This window comes from Argiope bruennichi, chromosome 5, assembly GCF_947563725.1.
Source record: "Argiope bruennichi chromosome 5, qqArgBrue1.1, whole genome shotgun sequence".
NCBI lineage: Eukaryota > Metazoa > Arthropoda > Arachnida > Araneae > Araneidae > Argiope > Argiope bruennichi.
Genome location: NC_079155.1, coordinates 14,251,621 through 14,274,614, shown reverse-complemented (window position 1 = coordinate 14,274,614; position 22,994 = coordinate 14,251,621). Strand labels below are relative to the sequence as shown.

Here is a 22,994-nt window from a genome sequence, read left to right as displayed (position 1 = left end):
GAATGAATGGGTTATACCATGACACTAAATAATAATTCCCTTTCAGATAAAAAGAAAACAAAGGCACCAGCAGTATCAAGGGTTAAAGCAATATTTTAACTAAGTCTGTTGTTGTTACTTACGGCACTTTACAAGCCCGCTGACAGATCTATCAGCGATTTAAGCCGAGTGAGGGTATTTCGTTTTTCAGTACCTCCAACTAGGACCAAGAGTACAACTTAGCTACTTCATGCGTCACATTTGTTTACACAACCCCTTTCTACTTGGGAGGGGGTGCATTCCCACACCTCATAGATAGAACACAGAAGAACAACCATGCCCAAATCGGGACTCGAACCCGGGACGCCCAGATCAGAAGACGAGCTACCCCTACACTAGATCGGCTTAACTAGGTCTAAATAAAATAACCATTAGGTCTCGAGATGTAGGACCATAGAGTCCAGGTGCTCCGTCCAAAATATTCATCATACTTTTTTATTGAAATCATGCTCTTTTGCTGCTCCGTCCCTCACCACCAAATGTAGGAGACCATTTCTGAATCATACTGCGTTTACAAATATGAATATCTATATCATTATACAATATGATTATAAATGAGTACCCCCAACTTTGTATGTCAGTTAAAAGAAGGCAAAACAAAATGTATCTTTGCTGTTTATTTTAATAAAAAAATAGCAATTGAAAGTTTAAATTCAATACAGTTATAAGTATTCAGTGTGTGTGTGTGTGGGGGGGGGGTCTCTCCAGAAATACGAAGCATATCGAAGCAGTACAATAATTCATCCCACAATTTTTTCTGTTTCTTGTGCTAGGTGGTAAGCTTTGAAAAGATGCAGATATGCGTCCATGACGATACTTGATTTTCTTCTCTTGCGCTGGAGTTTGTTTCCGTGCTACCTTGATAAACTGAAGACATGCATATCTGTAGGTTTTCAAAGCATCACATCAGAGATTCTGGGATGAGTTATTGTATTATCTTGATATCGTTCGTATTTTTCGAGGAGCTTGTAATGAACACTTATATCTGTGTAGAATTTAAATTTTCATTATTTGTAATTTATGACGAATAATAAGTTATAATTCTTTTTATTTTCTTTTGACAGGCTTGCAAAGTTAGGATATTCCTTTATGATCACCCTCTATAGTGAAATTGCGCTAGATTGAAGAATGTTACAGTTTTGGTTCAAAGAGAGCCAGTGTCTACGAAAGAATCCAAGATTACCTGAATCTGGGACTTCTTCTTCCCGGGAGCTGGTTCGTTGATGGGCATCTTGATGGTCTCCTCGTAGTTGGTGACGACGATCGATCGCAGAGCGGAATATTCCGTATGGATCTGTTTGTCATCCACGGACCAGAATCGATGGAACATCAAACTCTTCTCGTACCTGACAATCGAACCAATATTTATTTCCCATTCAATCAATAATAGTAATAATAATAATTAATGGGAGTGCTCTTTCTGAAATTTTCTCGCTAACTCTCAGATGAGTCTTTTATCCCCTTTCCTTGACAAAAATCGCGTAAAGCCGTGAATACCTTGCATAGCATTGACAAAGAATAGTTACAAAATAAAGATTTTTGCCATGAATATATCATTTTTTTACAGAATAAATCGTGGCAATATATTGCCGCATTGAAGAAAGACAGTCCATCCATGGCCGAATGTTCATGGCACTGGTCTTATGATCAAGAGACCTAGGTTCAAATCCCGCTACCTTTCCTTGACAAAAATTGGGTAAAGCCGTGAATACCTTGCATAGCATTGACAAAGAATAGTTACAAAATAAAGATTTTTGCCATGAATATATCATTTTTTTACAGAATAAATCGTGGCAATATATTGCCGCATTGAAGAAAGACAGTCCACCCATGGCCGAATGGTCATGGCACTGGTCTCATGATCAAGAGACCTGGGTTCGAATCCCGCTAGAGACAATGCGATTAATAGTATATGTAAATACTTAATTCCTCGATTTTATGTTTTCCTTTATTTCATGTTCCAGAAGATTCTGGACCTTTCTTTAATTTACCAGACAAGTGTTCTGGACTTTTCTTACTGTCTCCAGAAGAGTATTCTGAACTTTCTCTGCTTGTATAAAAGCAGAAGATCTGTCAGTCACTGTATTCTCAGTTCAGAGTTGAGTTAATAAATTGGTTTAGCTCTACCCCTTGTGTGTGCCATTGAGTTCCATACTAAAGTACCTACGTGACATTATATTTTGAATGTCTAAAGATGGACCCATTGATATCAAAATTGGACACAGAATTTCAGTTGTAGTAACAAGATGACACACCGAATTTTATTGATTTAAGTGGTTAGGTTTATGAGTTCTTGTGTTCAATGTGCATCGTTTGACGCATTTTTTTTTCAAAATTTGATACGTTTCTATATTTTAGATTCTAAACCTGGCTATCAAATTTTATCTGTCAAGAATTTTGTGTTTAATGATTATTGAATTCCCTTGTATATCGAAAAGAAAGACAGACAGACTTCTTTTGAATTCATTTCGCTCGAAATTTGATATCAATTTACAAATTTGGTCTCAAGTCTATAAACCGAATTTCATCTGCTTAGCCGAAGCGTTTTTGAGCTATCGTGTTCACAGACAGACATAATGCCAAAAATGTATTTTTCGAACTCGGGAGTTCCGAAACGTGGAGATTCGTCAAAATCTCGAGTTCGAATTTTTCGACTATTGCAATACCTCTCTACTTCGTATGAGAAAGTAAAAAGAAAAATTCGTAACTAACGTGCGTCAATGCCATGCAACTCCTTTTCAAAGATAACACTTTTGTTAGAGAATATGCCAGTTAAGTTTCGGAGTTGTGATTTAATATTTCATAAGGACTCCTGAGATATTATTTTTTCAACATATTTTGTAATATCACCAATTAATCTTTTTTAATTTCATGAAAGTTTTTTTTTACAATGTTATTACTTTCATCACAGTATTTTCTGAGCTTCTCGTTGGTAGACTTACCAGTCGGAAACTGGAACCATATGGTCATCGGGCTGATTTCCGACACAATGATCAATAAAGTCCAATCCAGCTGGAGGCCTGAAATAAATTTTTCTCTATCAGAAATGTTATGTCATGAAACCCAAATTTATTTTACGTTTGAATAATTTTAGTAAAAAATATTACTAAATTTTACAATGAAAGGGGAAGAAAATCAATCGGGTTACTAAAAAATGAGTGGATGAATTAATTTTGTAATTTGATTAAAAAGTTGCTGATAAAAACCTGTCTTATGTGGGATGAACGAAGCAATACAAGTGATATTAAATTCGCCTATTAAAAAAATCACTGCTTATTTGAACATTCAGTTTTACAAAGCTAATTGTGGTCGCGGTGGCCTGATAGTAAGGTCCCGCCTTCGGGATGAAAGGGCTCCATTTTCATCGTGTGAGCAGGCCTTGTGCATGTAAAATCCATCGGGACTAGATTTATTCCCGTTGGTGTAGTATGTTAAACATATCATATACTTGCATAGCTAGCCAATGAATACAAGTAAAATTTCTTCATCTACAGTATATGTACTGTCATAAATTTGAGATTATTTAAATGAATGATATTTAAAAGCATATATAACATAATTTGGAGGATGGGGCTGCCGGATCAGGTATCGGCCTCGTCATCTGACCGCGATTCAAAACTGCAAGGTCCTTCCCAAGATAGCCTAGCGTTGCTTTAAAATGAGACGTTAATATAACTAAATTAAGCATAAAGTTGTTTTTCAATAGTAAACAAAATTGACTCAATAAATAAAAATTTCTTTCCTTTGTCTGGCAGAAACAGAGATAAATACTTAATTTTGATAGACATGTATAAATGCATAAAAATATTTTCAATGGGAAGATATCAAATCTTTATTGATTGGAAAATGTAGGGTAAATGAAACGTGGAAGGATGTAATTCAATTATCTCTAAAATTAATACGTGTCAGTGAATACAACAGAGATTTCGATGCAAGTATGTAAATTTAATTAAGAACACAAAAAAATTCTGCTAATGAATTCTTAAAATAAATCTTTAATTTGATTTGAAACCACCTTTTCCATTTTTCATTATTTTTTTTCTCACTATATTTTGGCCATAAATGGATTCTCTTTAAATGCCAGTGCATTTTGTTATTCTGAGCCATTGCAAAGCTATTAGATTTTTCAGAAAATATTAGAAGAATCTTGATTTTCGAAATCAAATGCGGCAGGCAGAAAATCTTTGATTAACTTTGATTTCCCGTTAAATTAAAGAGTTTAAATTTCGAACCATTATAGTCATCACCAACATTGCAATTTGTTGTAGAAATGGCCCTGCTTTTCTTCAAATTATGAAGTGATGCTTATTTGTTTTTCCATTTCCACAAAGGGAAATTTCAGATATGAATATGAGAAGCTTCCAGAATGGTGCTTGGTTCTCGCCACCTGAGTGGGTACAGAAATAATGGGGCTAGGCTACCGATGACGGGACGTGCTTCCTACGGGAAAGATTGTACAGTGGCCAGTCATTCAACTTAATCTGAAATTTCTTTGATTAGGTGAAGCGGAATAGTTTTGCGTGGTTATCTATTTTTACAGCTTCAATGTTTGTGAAATACGCTTGTATCATCTCTTTATTATCTACAAAAGTATATTTTCTTTTTGACCCACTTTCTATTGCGTTGTTAATCTTCAAATATGCAAGATATTTTGTCAAAATAACACGGCGTTTAAAAGGTTGTGGAGTTTCCCGAAAAATATTATTAAATGTTAATGAATTGTTGTTGCCACTTTCAGCAAAAATAGCAGAGAGTATTATATGATTGGCTTCACAAATTCAGCTTCATCCATTTGAAAGAAATATAACGCACACACGTAACTCATGTGGTATCTTTTTACTTTAAAAAAAAAAAAAAATCCGGAATTCTTATAATCAGGTGGGGGGCGCAGTGGCTTGGTGGTAAGGCTTTGACTTCGGAACCAGAGGGCCTCAGGTTCAAGACCCGATTCCACCGAAGAACCATCATGTAATATAATTAATCAGGTCTGTTGCATGTTAAATCCCTCGGGGCCAAATGTCCTCCCGTTGGTGTGATGCGGAAGCTTGAAGAGGGGGGCGCAAGCTCAGTTTCTGACCGACGCTCAAAACTACGAGGTCCCTCCCAAAATATCCCTAGTATTGCTTTAAAATAGGACGTTAATATAACTAAATTAAACCTAGAACCAAGTTATTCTCCCATGAGCTTTTATTCCTTTGACGAAGAAGTGAAACGGCCAAAGTTTTTGAAGGATGTGGCAAAAATATCTCCAATCTGAAAATGCATCATTTTATGAATGATACAAAAAATAAATTCAAGGTAATTAGTTCCTAAAAACGCCAAATAAACGGCTCCAGCCAAAATAAAATAAGTGTCGAAACTTTTTGAACATAATAGTAATACTTACAAGCTTTTGAGGCTGATATCTTTTTGTATCGGTGGCTTATATCCGGGCAAGAACAAACCGTGGTAGTTGGCTCTTTCGATGAACGTGTGAGTGGTGTCTCCAAACTGAAGAAAGGAACAATGTCACAGTTTGACAAAGCATGCGTTAATTAATTCTATATTAAACAAAGAGCTGTACTTACGGTCTGCACCACAGCAAATCGAGCAGTACCGCCTTCGTCCTTCTCTTCCCAAATGTCTCGAACGATTTTGCCACCCCTCAGTTTAGCTCTCTTTAATGGAAAGAACAAAAAAGAAAACATTAGAGTAGCATCTGCAGTTCTTGTTGAGAAACAGATTAAGAGTCCTTCTAAAATCATAGGACGCACTTTAACAAAATGACAGGCTTTTAGAAACGAATCACTTTTACCACCACAAAAAGAAAGAGGGTTGCTTCAAGGGACTATTTTCCAAAGAATTAAGTAAAAGAAATCGAGACACCAAATAAATTATGCAAAATGGGATTAAAGGAATATAACAAGTCCTATGCAGGAATGCAGCTTTACATACTATGCCTGATAACATTACAAATCATCCTTAGCAAGATAGATGCGATAATGGCATGTAGGAAGCATAGTAACTACAAATCTTAGTATTACTTAAAATAAATGACAAAGGACTAACCGTCCAAAGTGCTTCGCATATTGTTACACACACTATTGAGTTGTTGTATTATTGTAAATCTGCACTCCTATGAATATTGGTTATATTAACTGTCAATTAAATGTCTTATGCATTACTTAATGTTCATAATTTCCACCAGAAAATATTTTTAAGCATAAAATTGGGAAAGACATCAAATGCACGTTGTTTCAATAGCTTTAGATGTGCTCTGATTTCTGTGTACATAAAACATCCTGATGGAGTCAAGTCCTATAATATTATAGTGCTGATAGAAACACAACTCTTCGTTTCCTCTAACCACTTTTTTATCCCTCATGTAAACTATACATATATTTAATAGAATCCTTTTTCTTTAGTTTACAACAATGAAGAAAATTATCGACAGAATAATGAAATAGGTTAAATTTTAATTCAACAGTTATATTTGTTGTTAAAAATCGGGCAAAAAATACTTTTGTTTAAAAAAAATTGCCAAAATTCAAGAAAAAATTTGTATGATAGTTAAATCAGTTTAGTTAAAAAGAAAACTTTTTTAAATATTAAAAGGATGTAAAAGTTATTTTTTACAGTAATGGTTGGAATGTTATTGTAAGAAACAAAATTTCGCTTATTTTTTAATTATTTTAAATTTTAAATAAGATTTTGGTATTTGAGTTAAATTCGAATATGGTGTTTGAGTTAAATTTGCTGTCTGTTGATCTAAAGACAGAGCGTTGACACACACGCACGCACGCACACACACACACACATCTTTATTATTAGTAGAGATTAATACTGTTAATTTGAATATGCCAGACGAATTGTTCTGCATAATTTGTTTTCCACTACATGCATTGGCACATTATTCAGTTATCCTATGTAGTGGTTTCTTTCTTTTTTTGTTTTCCTGTGTTATGTTATAAAAGTAACTTATTTATGTTTGTCTGGCATGCCTTTAAATTTAGTCCCATGATTTATAAACATTCTGTATACACAAATCAAATTTAATAAAAGTTTTAAAGAATCTTTATTAGCCTTTAAAAAGTAATTATTAAAAAAATTAATTATTTATTTTTTACTTTTTACTTTTGAAATAAATTTTTTCTTCATATATTATAGTGGGGCCTCATATTCAATTGCCAAATAACAAAGATATATTGCCAAGATGGTTACACTATGCTTTATGGAACTTGGCAATCTTGGAGTAATGTTAAAGTGTCCATGTAAGTCCGGGTCCCGCTATAAGACGTTATTGCCTTTTTCCATTTCAAATTAACTACCAGGAATTAAATTTAAATTGAATTAATTGATAACTAGGTAGAGAAAATAATAGAATAGTGTATTGCCATTGAAAATATATAAGTATAAAATATTCCAAAATTCTAATACATCAAAAAATGAAATAAAATTCTGTTATGAAATTTCATCTTAAGAAACATGAAACGAATCCAGTTAATAAAAAACGTATGGAATTGTGACTCACCTCGACGATCGCATCTAAATCTTCCACTGCAAAAGCGATATCTTTCACTCCGTCTCCGTGAGTCACGAGATGGTTACCCATTTCTAGAAAGAAGGAATGTTCATAATTAAATTGGCTAGATCTGAGCCTTTTAAAATGTGAGTTATAATTAGATCCACTAAGGTTGTGAAATTTTTTTACAGAACAATAATTTTTTATGCATAGAATTTTATCAGAATTTTCTGTCAAGGATTTAAAGTTAAACTTGTCTTCATTAATTATCAATAAAGGCATAAATTTCCCGCTTTTTGTTTCATTTTGGAGTTTAAGTATGTGGGAGAAAAATGGAGTGGCCAAACTCTGTCCGTGGTAGTACTTGTGATCGAGAAATAATTCAAATTATACTATTGCATGTTATGAGTTGCATGATTATTTTATTAATTCTACGTCTAAATTTATTATGAATCCGAATCTAGACTCTTCAAATGAAATTGTAGATTAACAGGGTGTCAAAGATTATTCTAAAAACGCTTTTTATAATAGTAATATGTATTAAATGTATACTAAAAATTTGACGTATTAAAAATAAGCAATACTTTAATTTGAGTTATTGTGAATCACTTTATTGATTTTTCCCTTCTTGATCAATATTCATATAAATAGTTTTTCATAGAAAAGCGCCACTTCTATTTTGTAAATAATTTAAACACAATAAAATTACATAACATTTTAAATTAATGCCATAATGTTCATACTTAGGAAAGAAAATTTTTATCATGTATTCCGCATGATCCAATTTCTAGATCATATGCCATCATTATCATGTGAAAAAAGGGAAAATCAATGATCACCAGGGACTCAACAAAGAAATGATTCTATGGCAATACCAACCTTTGTTTCCGGGATTGTAAGGGGACATAAACACGAAGATAATCCTGTTCTGTTTCACCACATGGGCAGCTACTTCTCTCGACCCTGTTTCCAGTCCTCTGTAGGCCAAAGGCTCGAAACCCATCTTCGTGCAGTAATAGGAAGCTGCCTATAAGAAGCACTGACATTTAGAACTTAAACCCTCACATATAAAAGATTTGAAATGAAGTAATAGATAATTATGAAACGATTACCAATATTTACAGGAAAGGATAAATAGGAAACTATGATTAACTGGAACTAAAAAGGTTTTCGTATAAAATACTTACTTGTTTGGCATTTCCAACCCAAAATGTGATGTGGTCAAAATGCAGAAATCTCCCTTTTTCGGGCTAAAATAAAAATGAGAAAATTTTGAAAACAAATCTAAATTTTTGTAAATTTTATATAAAGTAAGTCCTATATGCTTGATGCCTCTGCATTTGATATTTCATCTTCTAAATTGATAATGACTGATTCATATTATTGCGACTGTCAATTTTTAAAATATCAAACTGAGTTACATTATTTTTCTTGTGTATTGAAAACATGGCTCGTTTTCTTTTACTTAAATTTTCTTTAGACTGAATTGTTCTTATTCAAAATTTTTACGAACCATGTCAAAAGAGAACATGAAATGATTTTAAAACAAAGTGAACCAGTAGCGGAGGCCTAGGCCTCAGAAGAATGGAACGCAGTCATATCAATTAAAAAAAGTTGGAAATTTAATTGCCAAATAAATGTATTATTTAAGAGATAAAAAAATTATCAGTTATGAAATATTAGTGAAATTTCAAATTGCATTTGCAGCCAATATTATTAATTAAATTAAAAGGTTTAATTAATAGTTTGTTGTAATGCATTAGAATAAGTATATAAATTACTGGTTACGTTATAATCCACTTGATTCATCTAACATAATAATAATTTTAATGTTAAGTTAGTTAGAAATTTATTATTTCCTTGTAATTTATCATAATAATAAGAATGATTTTATTTATAAAGAAATTATTAAATAATAATTATGATTAATTTGCAAGCTTTTTATTCTCTTGCCCTTTCTATCAAGATATGCATATTAATAAAAAAATAACTAAAAACATATATTTTCATGAAGTTATTAAAAAAAAATCAGTGATGCATTAATTAAGATAAAAACATGTTGAAATGTAAAACTAAATTGGCCAGTAATTAAAAGAGGGGTCTTATAATGTGCAATGTCTGAGATCGCAAAAGATCAAAATACGTCAGTGACTTGAGCTAACATTGATTTTTTATTAATTAAAAAAAAAAGGTTAAAAATTTTTGAACCATAAAATTATCTACAAAAATTAATTTTCTAAGACCAGAAAAAAATTGCTTTAAGAAGGAAAGAAAAATAAAAAGAAAAAAATTCCTTATGGTCAGACTTTATCTATACTCGTTCATAAGACCTTAAAGGGGATAAAAAAAAACACCTATAGGTTACTGGTACTCCAAACCTTGGTGGTAAGCATTTTGTAGAGAAACGAACGAGGCAAAAACGTTGCAATAATGAAAATTAAATAAATATAACAGATAGATTTCTTATATAAGCATAATTCGTCTATATTATCGTGATACATAGGATGTCCACTCTAATCGAAAGCAAATTACTAATTTCTAAAACAACAGAGATCATCATTTAATTTCATTTGAAAAAATGCTTTAAATTATGTAAAAATTTATATTTTAAATTGCTTGGTAAAACAAATGCATTTTTAAAAAAGTTTAAAATAAGCTAAATTTATAAATTACAAAAAAAAAAATAAAGTTTAAAATCTAAAAAAGAAGTCAAAATTTTTATACAATCACTTGATTCCATCAGTTATTTTCAATAATATATTTTTTCGGTACAATAGCATTTTAAATAAAAAAAAAAAGTTCAGCTCTTTTACGATCTAAAATTGACCGAGTTATAAAATTTTGAATTCCATCATTTTTGAGCAAACTTTGGCTAGTTTGAGGAAACCGATTGGATGATCCTCCTTGGAACAACAGATCAATTTGTCTAAAATCGCCTAAAGTAATGACATTAGGAACTTTATAATTAGATCAGTTTTATTCTCATAAAGGATTTTTTGTTTAAAATGATAGCACACCAAAAATATTTGATTTAATATGATTAATAAAACATCAAAGCATTACAAAAAAAATTAGATTTCATAATTTTTTCAAATATAAGTTATTTTGATTGACACAAAATGAAATATTCTTGATAATTTTAAAGCATTTTTTTTTCAATTGGAAGTATAAACCTGTCTCAAATGGTTTAAATTATCTATCGTGGCACGATTAAAATAAATATTCTGTATATTAATTATAAGTGGTATAGAATGCAACAAATACTAAGAATTGATGTAGAAATCAAAATAACAATCTAATTTATGTATATAAAAAATAGAACAAAAAGTTCCAAATTAATTACTTTTTTTAAACATTGCTTTTTTTCTTGTATTTGTACTTTATGCTACTAAAATCTAGAATTCTTAGAAACTTTTTTTTTTTCTATTTTGCTCTGAAATGCGCACTTCAAACTGCCAAGAAATCTGCCTTGGAATTGCATTTTCTTCTTTATAACGAAAACTAATAAAATAATTTATTGATAATATCTCACATTATTTTAGAAAATAAATAAAAATAATCTATTCATTTCCTGAAATTATTATTATTTTTTTTGAATATTTGAATCATATATTCCATGTAGCCGAAAAAACAAACAAACTTCAGTATTGTATGAGTATTTTTAGTTATATAAGTTAGAAATACCCATTATGAATGTTTATTTTATTACATTAAGAATGTTTATATGCAAAAATAATGCTTGTGAAATATAATGTTTCTGGAGATAGAGATGTTTACGAAATTAACATGAATCATCTTTCAATCAACAAGAAACATCATCAGCTCCTGTGAAAATGATCAGATAAAAATATTAAGTACTCTATCTGATTCATCTAGAATCGTTTAGAATGATAGTGAACTAATATGTTTCATCCTCATAACTATCGCAGCCTGATCAAAAATATAGGAAATAAGATGAGAAAAAGTCAAAGGAAAAATATTTCAACATCAGATCAGCAGAAGGTTAGATAATTATAAGAACGAGAATAAAGATTTTTTTAATATTTTTGATGACGCTATCTGCATGTTTTGAACGAAGCTTAATATTATTTGCAACAAGATTTATCAAATGCTTTTACATTTATAACGAGTTGGAAATAATAACACGACAAATAATAACACCAAAACAACCTTTTACGATAAAGCTGAATTTTGATCTGAGAATAAAGAATTATCATATTGCCTTCAAAAATAATTATTGCATTTCTGCAATAATTTGAAATCTGCAAACTGCAATAATCTGAAAATGATTGGAATTTAACCCGATAGGTTGTTCAGTCTTAAGAACAGTCTTCAGAAGGTAATTCGAAAACCATGAAGAGCAGATGATTTCAAATAGAATAAAAGCATATAGATGACATGATATTATGATAACTTTTGTCTGTTTATTTCAAATCCCGCTTTTTTAACATAGCAAAGTCTACATTGCAGGCAATGCGTATACCAAAAAATAAAAACGCATGAATTAGACATATGTTCATTAAGAAAAGATTTCATTCTCTTGCTCATGTATTCATATAAACAATGCAGGTAAGAAAATGTCAAGAGCTAGAACAATCCATATGCAAATTTTTATATATCTCATACGATATTTCAGAAGTAATGGCTTAAAAGTCATCAGACAAAATATAAGACAGATAAAAAGTCATCTTCATAATAAAATTCGAGATCACAATCGGAAGAGTGATTTTATCTCTACTTCTCTACTAGAGGATGTGTTTCTCTGTGAATTTAATAAAGGAATTAGGTAAACATTTCTCATGCAGTTTTCATGGCAAAAATTGAAAAATTATTTTAATTTCATCATTTTTTTCTTGACATTTTTATATGCTATTATAATAATCTTGTGAGAAAGATGTACATGTGCTAATCAAAATAATGCAAGCACCCCAACTGAAAGAAATTCCACAGGAATCTTTATTAATAAGGCTTAGAACCACTTTTGGGATGTAATAATAACTTGATTCACCAAGGAATTGAACCATACAAGCGTTGAATAACGTTCAGAAGAATATTGTACAATTTTTTATAGAGATATTGTGTAAATACTGGGAGATATGCTGGTGGAGGATATCGATTCCATATTGAACTCTCTAAAACAGACCATAACGGTTCGATTATATTAAGATCGGGGAACGGTGTGGGTTAAGGTAGATGACTAGTTCATCCTCATCAAATCACGATTGGATTGGATAAGTCCCGCTGTATAAGAAATAGCATTATCATTCTGGCCAATTCCATCTCCTGTCTCACACTATTTCTTGATAGATGATTTTTATATTAAAAAACTGGTAGCTATGATTATAATTTGATACTTAAGAAGTGCATTTTTAAATTCTACTTTTATTCACAAGTATTTCTATTATTTTGATAACCACCTGTAAATTCCGCAACTATTTTCAGTTCCTTTTACTCTCTCTCTCTCTTGTGGATAGGATTGCCTAGCTATAATTTGTTTTGGTTAAAAAAGAATTACAAGGGGGAAGTCATAAAAAATTAATGAATGTTAAGAATTAATAAATATTAAAAATCAAAAAGTGCGTCATAATAAGAAGAGACCTGTCATAAAAATACAACTCACCTTTGGACCTTTATCGGTGTAAGTAGTCTGAAAAAGAAAATAAATTCATTCTATAATTGTAAAAAAACAACGTAAATTACAATTATAATTTTAAGATAATAATTAAATTCATAGATAATAATTAAAATTGGAATTGGTATTTTTCCCATTAAATAATTATTTAGGCATACAGTGAAGGGAGAGTTATAACTATCAATAAGTTGCAAAAATTTTCTTTATTTTATGGAAAATTATAAGAAGGATACAAATTATTTCATTTCAAATAAGGTTTCCTATATTGTACATTATGCATTAATATATCAAAATATATTGCTTTAAAATACAGCTTAATTATGATTATTCGTTTATGTTAGTTGTGATCCGTGTCCAAAGTAATCAATGCAGATGGAGTTCATAAATAAGCGGCTGATCTGAAATTTGAAAATTTTTAGGAAAACAAGAAAAAAGCAGCTCTTTCATAAATTTAATTGAAACTCATTGATTGAATTGAATGACATGTAAAGGAGAAGTATAAATAATATTTATTCTATTTTTTTTAACTTTATTATTCAAGTATACTTTAGGGAAGACAATATTCTTTTGTTTTTCCGTCTTCAACAAAAACAAACAAATTTCTTGGGTATGACAGCGCATAAGGTACGAACAAACAAAAATTCCTTTATATATATTAGATATGATAATTGTACTATGCCTATAACTTTCGCGCAAGTGTAAGCAATAAGTTGGCTAAGTTTTAACGCAATCGGATGAAATGAACGGCAGCGCTTAAAATACGAACAAACAAAAATTCTCTTGTATGTATTAGATTATTTATTAAAAATAAGTATTTATTATTTACAATTTAAAAACTGCCGTTTTCTTTTTGTGCACTCCTATTTAGAGCCAATTTTTCTTAATTAGAATTTTTGGATATAAAAATTTTTATTGTTCCATGCTAGTTTAGAATTTGACGAGTTCCAAATATTAATTAGTTTCTTTCTAACTATTAAATCAAAAGTGATTTTTATTTTATTTATTAAAAATATTTAAAGCAACATTTAAAAGAATGAATGGATAAATTCGCATTAATATAGTAACAAAACTTATCTTAAAAGTATAATACTTAATAGTACTTATAGTAAAAAATATCTTAAATAAAACTGATTTTCTGAGAATAATTATGCTATCAGTTTAATAGATCTGGGTTCTGGAAGTATTCATTATCTAATTAAAATATTAATAATCAACTAATGTTAATTAAACTAGTTAAAAATATACACATATCTGAATGTTAAGATCTAAAGAAGAACGACTCACCATCTCCGATTCTTGTGGTCTTCTTTAAAAGGAGAAAACAGAGAGTGTCTCTTCACTTTGACAGTTTCTTTTCGAATATACTTCCGATTTTATCGTCTGCCGGTTCCCGGAGAAACTTTCCATAAACTATGGCATTATCCGAATAACATATCCCGATTTGTTTATCGCATCCTTATCTCCTTATCCTCTTGCCCCATCGCAAGATTGATAAACATCCCAGATTAAATAGTTTTGCTCTTTTAAAACAGAGTTCTAGAGACAAGTGATGTAGTGCTCTTAAGACAGAAAAAGAAAGGAGGAAATCAAATAGGATTCGACGATTGCTCCTATTTTGCATCTGAATTTATCTGTCGAAGCTCATCGAAAATTCCTTTTTTTTTAGCGTTACACAATTCGACGAGTGTTTTAATTAAAAATGATTTTCTAGATTCAGTTCGAATTTTGGGAAGGATTAGTGGAGAATATTTTGAGCATTTATATGTAACAATTTTTTTTTTGGTGCCCACAACAATGGATAATTTTTTTTATTTATTTAGTGTAAATAAATCATAATAAAACCTTAATTGATATCGAATTTATTGGGTTATAGATGCGTGGCAATGCCCGAGCTTCTTGTATGAAGTTGTGTTACAGCATCACATCCCAAAGAGCTACAAAATCAAATTGGTGCCATGTATTTGTTTTATATTGCATTAGTATACAACTAGAACTAGTACTATACAACTATTACTAATACTACATAATTAATAAAATACTCTATAACTATTTACTAGTATGTAAGACTGTATCCTAGTAAATTGATTCCATCGTTAAAATGGGCCTTTTCTTTTTACCATATAATAATTTTGCATCATCCTTCATTTCCCATCCCAGACATTTAATAATCTCAATTATCTTCTAATTTTAATTATTTGACAGTTTTTGTTAATAAATTATAAGTTTGGGCCAATTGATAAATATTTTAATCATCCAATAATGTTTGCTATCTCTGGGTCAGTTTATTGAAAAAGTGAGGTAACAAAATACCGCCAACTTTTAACAACTCTTTCGAGTTATTGTTTTCTAAGTGACTCTTGATAATGTGTTTGTAAGACTACAAAAGATGACTCTGAATAATTTTTAAAATTGATAATTCTTTCAGGAATGCTCTACAGGTGATGATTATAATGATCATAAATAAACTGATGATCATATTCTTCAGCTAAATACTTAATTCTTTTTTAAAGAATAGACGAAAAAATATACAAAGCCTCATTCAATTAACTATATTTTTAAAAGAAAAAAATCCGCCATATATGTAAACTGAAGTTTTAAAAAATGCAATGAATTAGTTAATTAGGTAATTAATCAGTTATTATCTCTTTCATAGAGAGACCTCATAATGAAGAGAATTAATTCTGTGCATAAAATATAGAATACTGAATATAATTCTCCCTCCCCTTTCCTCCTTATAATTAAAAAAATAAAATTTCTTATCTTTTTGTGTTATTACTTTATTTAAGTTTTAAATGATATAGTTTATGACAATTCATAAGCCCCAACGCATTGCATTAAAAAATTTATTATAGAAACATATCAAAAATACAATAAACTTTTAAATTTAAAATTAATTCTATATTGTTATTTCCTGAAATACTTAAAAAAAGAAAGCTATTGCTGTTCATACTTTATTTTGCTCCACATAATGAATATCCATTGATGATAAACTGTCGCAACTATTTCATAAAATCAAAGAGATAACATCTTTACGAAAGCAGCTATAAAACTGACTTATCCTATGATTCTTTCCGATTTCTTTTTAAAAGATATCCTTCTCACTTCAGATAAATAAAAGCCGAAAGTATCAAATATTTGTTTATATGCACAATAATTCAGAATAAAAGCAGTTTCGGACGAAGACCTTAATGTATTCAAACATTAAGGCTTTGTACGAAACATATACAACTGCGAGCACAATGATGGTTGAAGTATGTGGTAAAAGATGTAAATTAACATCAAACTGTTGGAATGTTATTGGAATCCACGTAAAGAAATAGGCATTGAAAGAATTTTTTTATATACCAAGATCACATAAAAATCAAACTCTTTTTCGCTTATTAGTCTAAATTATTGCACCCTATTTGAAAATTGATGAAAAATAAAGTGACTTCTCTCATGTTCATTTGCTCGGTTCACTTACAGTAATTTTAAAAAGAAAATTTGAATCTTTGGAATAGAAATTCAGCAGACAATACAGCTGTTAAAATACTTATAACAAAAAAAAAAAAAAATCATAGGCATATGATTTCCTTAAAAACTATAATTTATAAAAGGTTAAATTTAAAAATGTAAAACATGGTCAATTTGGAAACATGGAAATTTGGTGTAAAAATTGTACACCAAATTACATCCATCTAGCTAAAAGCGTTTTTGAGTTATCTTTGTCGCAAGGTCGGAAGTTTTCCAAAAATGTGCTTTTTTAACTTAGGGATTTCTAAAATGTAGAGTTACGTCAAAATCACGAGTTTGAATTTTTTTGACGTTTACAATACTACTTTCTCTATACTACATATACGAGAAAGTAAAAAGTCCTGCGTCCTTAAAGTTTTAGGTGTTTCCCACAGCTTGAGTACTTTTTAAGTAATTTTTAAAAAATCCAGTAGTCATTTTTAATATTTCTGAACTTATCAATAAAATATATTCTACACCAAAAGAATTTTTTTTGACGAAGATTTAATATTTTTTATTAAATCTTCGTTCATTTAATACTGCTAATTTACTTCGTTAGTTCACTTAGTCTGTTTAATATTTAAATTAATTATTAAACAGACCGATGAAAAAATACTTGAAATTTCACTAACTCAATTTCTTTAAAAAAATCTCAGTTCTTGCAAACATTTGTTTATTATTTCTGAAAGTGTCTATATTGTTTTTCTTAATGAAATCTTTAAGTGAAAATATTTTTTCATAACTCAATAACTTAAAAATATGAATTCAATGAAATGATTTTGTTTGATAGAGAGAGTTTTCAACAGACTCTGGGTCATGTGTCTCAGTTGCACCACTGTTACGCATTATGGACCAGAATGTTGAGAAACTGTGACCTTAAAAATGCTTGTAATCACTGCGAAGAAGTTTATCAGCAGATTACAGTCATTGATTGATGCTGATAAATGTGGTTTAAGATGAAGAAAATCTTGAGGATGATTTCCTAATTCTCCCTTCCTACTTTCCTTCTTCTTTAATCACCAGATGACCAACTGATAAAAGTTATTTATGGCTGCTCATTTAAAGAAGCTGTAGACTTCCATGTTTGAAACCTCTACACAATAAAAGTTTTAAATTTTAAATTTTAGCTTTTCACTATAAGCTTCACTACTTTATTTTACCTTTTTTCCGTCAAGGAATGCAACTTGTTTGTAATACAGAGTTCCTAAACAAAATGTGCTTCAATCAGATAGAGTCTTAAATTAATACTATACATTAGTGTTAATGTATAGTATTGATTGCGATTTGTTCATTAGGTATGTAGAGTCTTCAGAGCCCCCTGAAAATATTTTTTAAAGTTACATTTTTCTTTTTCACAAATTATTTCCTTATCTTCCCACTCGGAAAGTTCAGTGTCATTTGTCTATTTTTACCTTCTCATATACGAAGTATAGAGAAAGTATAGTAATCGTCAAAAATTCTTAATAGAGAAATCGCCACATTTTAAACCACCTTGAGTTCGAAAAACACAATTTTGGAAAGTATCTGACTGTCTGTGACAAAGATAACTGAAAAACACTTTAAGCTCAACGGCTGAAATTTTTCATACGGTCTTAACACCAAATTTGTAGATTTTTGTGAAATTTTGAGTAAAATCTGCTCAGTGGAAGTCCGGCTGTTCGAATATAGTTAACACAATAGCTACAAAACGAAGATAGCTAAGTAGACAAAATTCAACACACAGATTTAACATCTATAGTGCAGACACATGCCAAATTTTGAGACAAAAACCAACGATGGTTAAAATGTCTTAAATATATCAAGTTGGGAATGGAATTTTGTGACTACACGTGTAGTTTTGCGTCAGATTTTTGTTTCAATCGATTGAGAAAAACGTGCCTAAAGCACAAATTCGAATTTTTGATAGTATTAAACAAATTTCAGGGATTAATCACCAAAAAACTCGCCAAGGGTGACTCGATAGATTCATTAAAAATACTAAATTCACGCCAAAAGTTCATATTTCTTAACTATTGGACGACAATATCACGCAAGGTCTTTTTTGGCATGACAAGTTTATTACAGAGTACTTGAGAAACTTTGGCGGAAATCACTCCAGCTGGTCAAAATCATCTTTGTCAGCGAACACAATAATAGAAAAACATTACAAGCGAGACTCATAAAATTTGGTGGGCCATCTTTTGACCAAAATTGAGGATACAAATATCTATGAAAATTTTAAATATAAAATTGTAGAAATGTATCAGGAACCCTGATTTAGAGCATTTGCTGGCACTTACACCAAATATTAATTATAAAAAAATATGATTATTTTATATTTTGCTCGTAAACTTACACATCAAGACAATTGCTATTTATGCGCAATAAAATTTTAAAATGTTCAGTTCTGAGTGAAGGGTGCAGTGGATTTTGGTATGAGTTTCCGTATCGAAATCTTTATATTTTGTTAAATTAAATCCGAAAAGTCACTACTATCGTGGACACATTAAATATTCTAATACAGTAGACTCCCAATTATCCACGCCTGCCCACTAATTTTTTTTTTTTTTTTTTTTTTGCTTCCAAGCAAAGAGAAAATGCTTCCAAAGCAAGAAGCAAACACAAATGACTGATTTCTTCAAAAAGGTGTCGTTTTACAGTTATGCTTTTGTAATTACATAATACATTACAGTATTAAAACAGTACATATGTATTCATTTTTCTGCGTATCCTTGACGCCTCTCGTAAGTACAAAGCACTTTTTTGTTTTCATTAACAAAATGCATTTTAGGTTCGTTTTGAGTGATATACTAAAATATTAAGCGTTAGTTAAACATTTCCTGCTGTTTCTTTTACGTTTTATTGTACATAAAACGATTTTTCAAAGTTGGAATGACTGTTTTCTCTGTTGCTATACCCGTTTTTAGCTTTTTTCGGATTATCCGCGATTTTTGTTATCCGCGGAGGCTGCGCCACCCAATTCCGCGGATAATCGGGAGTGTACTGTATATACAGATACGTTTTCCACTGCTGCGTATAAACTGTAATGCGATGTCCATAACAGCCCGTCTTATGTTCTGGTTCAAGAAATGAAGGTTTTGGTAAGGAGCAGCGATGGCATTACACTTAGGGATTGCAATACCGGTATACCGGGATACCGAATACCGGTATTTTGAGCCATTTGTACAATTTTGTAATACCTGTATTCACAAGTTTAAATACCGGTTTTTCGGTATTTACTAGAAATTTTTTAAATTGTCTCCACTGTATGTTCAGGGATCGCGAACATAGCAAAATAGTATACATTTTTGTTGTTATGTCTCCGTAACGGGCGAAATGAATTAGCTAATGAATGGCTTAATTAATCGCTTAAATCTAAATTAGCGAAACATGGATTATCCCTGAAAGAAGAAATTCTATCCATAATGACTGATGAAGCAACAGTTATGAAAAAAGTTGAAAAGTTGATTGGTGCATATCAGCAATTGTGCTATGCTCATGGAATTCAGTTACGAGTAATAGATGTATTATACCAAAAAAATAAAGAACAGAAGAATCCAAATACTGTGGATATAGAAACTTCAGAGTCCAATTTTGAAGAGAGAAAGAGTGAGAGTGATATTGACAATGAAGATAATGACAATGTAATTTTTGAAGAAGATATTGCTAATGAGGATGAAATATTAAACCATCAAGAATTGCTTCCTATAATTTATAAAATTCGAAAAATTTTTAAGATATTTAAACTTTCCCTATAAAAGATGACATATTACTAAAATACATACTAACTGAAAATAAAGCAGAATATATGTTAATATTAGATTTTAAAACACGTTGGAACCGTTTACTCCGAACAGCATACATCACACTAGAATACCTCACATCACTATCTGAAGATTATATATTACATTGAAAAATCGCATAGAAGAAAGGCATATCGAAATAAAAAAATGTCTTATGGTATTTACATAATTATAATGATTTTAAAAATGAAAAAGAAAAAAAGAAATTAACCAATTTTATTAAGTTTATAGTAAATTTTCTTAGAATTTTTCACCCACAAACCTATCCACATTCAAAAGAATTCGGTTCAGTTATCGAAGATTATGATGACACTAATGCCGATAGTGAAAAGGAATTGTCTCTTGAACAAAAATTAGAATTAGCGATAAATAAGAAAATTCAACAAACTAAAATACAAAACAGAAATCAGCTGTATCCAAAAACATCCGATAAGAAATCGATTTATTTGAAGATGACGGATTTAGAGGTAAATACTTGGAAAAAGTATATCGCACATTGCTAACAATACCACTAACTATCGTAGATGCCGAAAGAGCGTTTTCGACAGCTGGCTGACAGTACAATGCATGCATTATGTTTTTTAAGATCACATTTCAAAAATTTGTATTAGTACCACAGACTGAAAAGTGATATTTACAATTTTTTGTGATTTAAATAAGTATGTTGTTCCTTTACTTTTTTGTGATTCTTTATATACTGTTATAATTTATAAGTTACAAATTATTTTTTTTGATATTTACCCTTTTAATAAAACTGGCAAATAAAACAAAGAAGTACCTGTGTTTTCTTTCTTTTTCTAAAATTTCGAATACCGGTATTAAAACCGGTATCCCGGTATTAAGATTTAAAAAATACCGAATACCGGTATTGAAATTTTGGTCCGGTATTGCAATCCCTAATTACACTGGATAGTGGAGAACTGTTTTACCAATAAAGCATGCCGAGGTAAGATAGGGCTTATATTAGCACATGTCAACAATCAATCACGAAGAACAGTCAAAAGTAAATCAATAGTCAAGAAAGAACAGCAAACTGGTCGTTTGCTCTTCCTTTTTTCAAGGAATGCATGGCGCTGCTTTCCCGAACACACTAGGAATTTTACATAATCCATTTCGATATGCAAATTTCCTCGTTCGTACTTGACAGCAGCGCCAATATTTCTTCTATCGGCACCTTTTCTTTTGTGTGTGTGTGGAATTCATTTCACCATGCCTTCCACAGTCTGTATATGAAATGTGATTTAATTTCTTTTATTCATTTTAACTGTAGAATCCACCAGACGGGGAAAGTTATTTTATGGCCACCCTGAACTTTAATGCACGCCTTGGCATCGCCTAGGAAGTCAGCAATACCATACAAGTCACCAAAAGAGCAGGTTCAGAATTCAACAAGATGTTAGAAATTACAATTAATATTAAGAAACAAATTAAACATTAGTAAACAAACCAACGATTAGAACTATTCTGCTTGCATGCTGGCATTTCTTCGTTACCATATACTCATGAATATGTACTTGCATATATTCCGTTATCATATTTTTGTCACTCGAAGGGTATATTAAAGTAGAATTTAATCTTAAGTCTTATCCAAAGCGTTTTGTCTTGCTGTCTTATTTTAATTAATTTTACTTATGGATTTCTTTATTTGCATGCATAAGCCTATCTCAACTGTATCAAAGTTCATGTTATATTTGGCGATGATCTTGATATGCTGAAACTGAGAGACGTTTTTACAATTTCAGATAAATATATAAATGCAAATAAAGAATTATAATTACATACATACTAAATGTATTTAAAATACTGAATAAGTTTTCACTTTATAGGAAAACGGAAGCTTGATTCTGCCCCACTTAAGTTCAATGCCCGATCACAAAGGTTGAATATTTCAGCCAATTTTTCATCAAATATAAATCTGATGTTTTTTTTATTGCAACCCTAAAGGTCATTTGTTAAAAAGGTGGAAACCCTAAAGGTGGAAAGCTTTCAGTGAATTTTTGAAAGATTAGAATGATCTTGTCGCCTTGGTGAGAAACCGGATGGGCATCTAAAATTTTAAACTGTAATCATTTTTTTAATATGTCTCTTAAATTTGCAGCCAATATGGCATGATTCCAGTACTAATCTATACTTATAATAAAGCTCAATGTGTGTGTGTGTGTGTTGGCGCTATACAGGCCAGACCGTTTGACATACAGCTACCAAATTTGGTACATGTATACCTTGGAGTTTGGGAATGTGCACCTGGGGTTTCTTTTTTCGAATTTTTAATTAGAATTTTAATTATTAATTAAAAACTAACTTTCCCGCCAAAAAAATCTTCCATTTTCCCCACCGCCAACTTTTCCGCCAAAAAAATCTTCCATTATCTCCAGCGCCAAACGAGAAAGGCTTCAGTTTTTTTTCTCCCAACAGTAATGAGGCTAGAGTTAAAATTTTTCGGCGGATTATTTCAATCGGTTCTGTTTATTTTCTTAAAGTTTGATGCATTTAAAATTAAACATTGTTAATGAATCAATCTTTCAGATTCATTCTGAAGTACTTTTGA

General features: G+C 30.6%; 1 protein-coding gene across 1 annotated transcript in view; it reads right to left on the bottom strand.

Annotated features, from left to right (window-relative positions):
- The window catches only part of LOC129968694 (4-hydroxyphenylpyruvate dioxygenase-like), a 32,759-nt gene extending 18,146 nt beyond the window's left edge, over positions 1–14,613 (bottom strand). The window contains exons 1-9 of the mRNA XM_056082854.1: positions 14,457–14,613; positions 13,161–13,187; positions 8,728–8,790; positions 8,420–8,567; positions 7,550–7,632; positions 5,607–5,696; positions 5,426–5,529; positions 2,982–3,059; positions 1,223–1,385 (exon numbers count right to left, since the gene is read on the bottom strand). Coding sequence (XP_055938829.1) covers positions 1,223–1,385; positions 2,982–3,059; positions 5,426–5,529; positions 5,607–5,696; positions 7,550–7,632; positions 8,420–8,567; positions 8,728–8,790; positions 13,161–13,187; positions 14,457–14,459 — 759 coding nt within the window. The 5' untranslated portion in view covers positions 14,460–14,613. The remainder of the gene's footprint in view (positions 1–1,222; positions 1,386–2,981; positions 3,060–5,425; positions 5,530–5,606; positions 5,697–7,549; positions 7,633–8,419; positions 8,568–8,727; positions 8,791–13,160; positions 13,188–14,456) is intronic.
- Between the last annotated feature and the right edge of the window lie 8,381 nt (positions 14,614–22,994).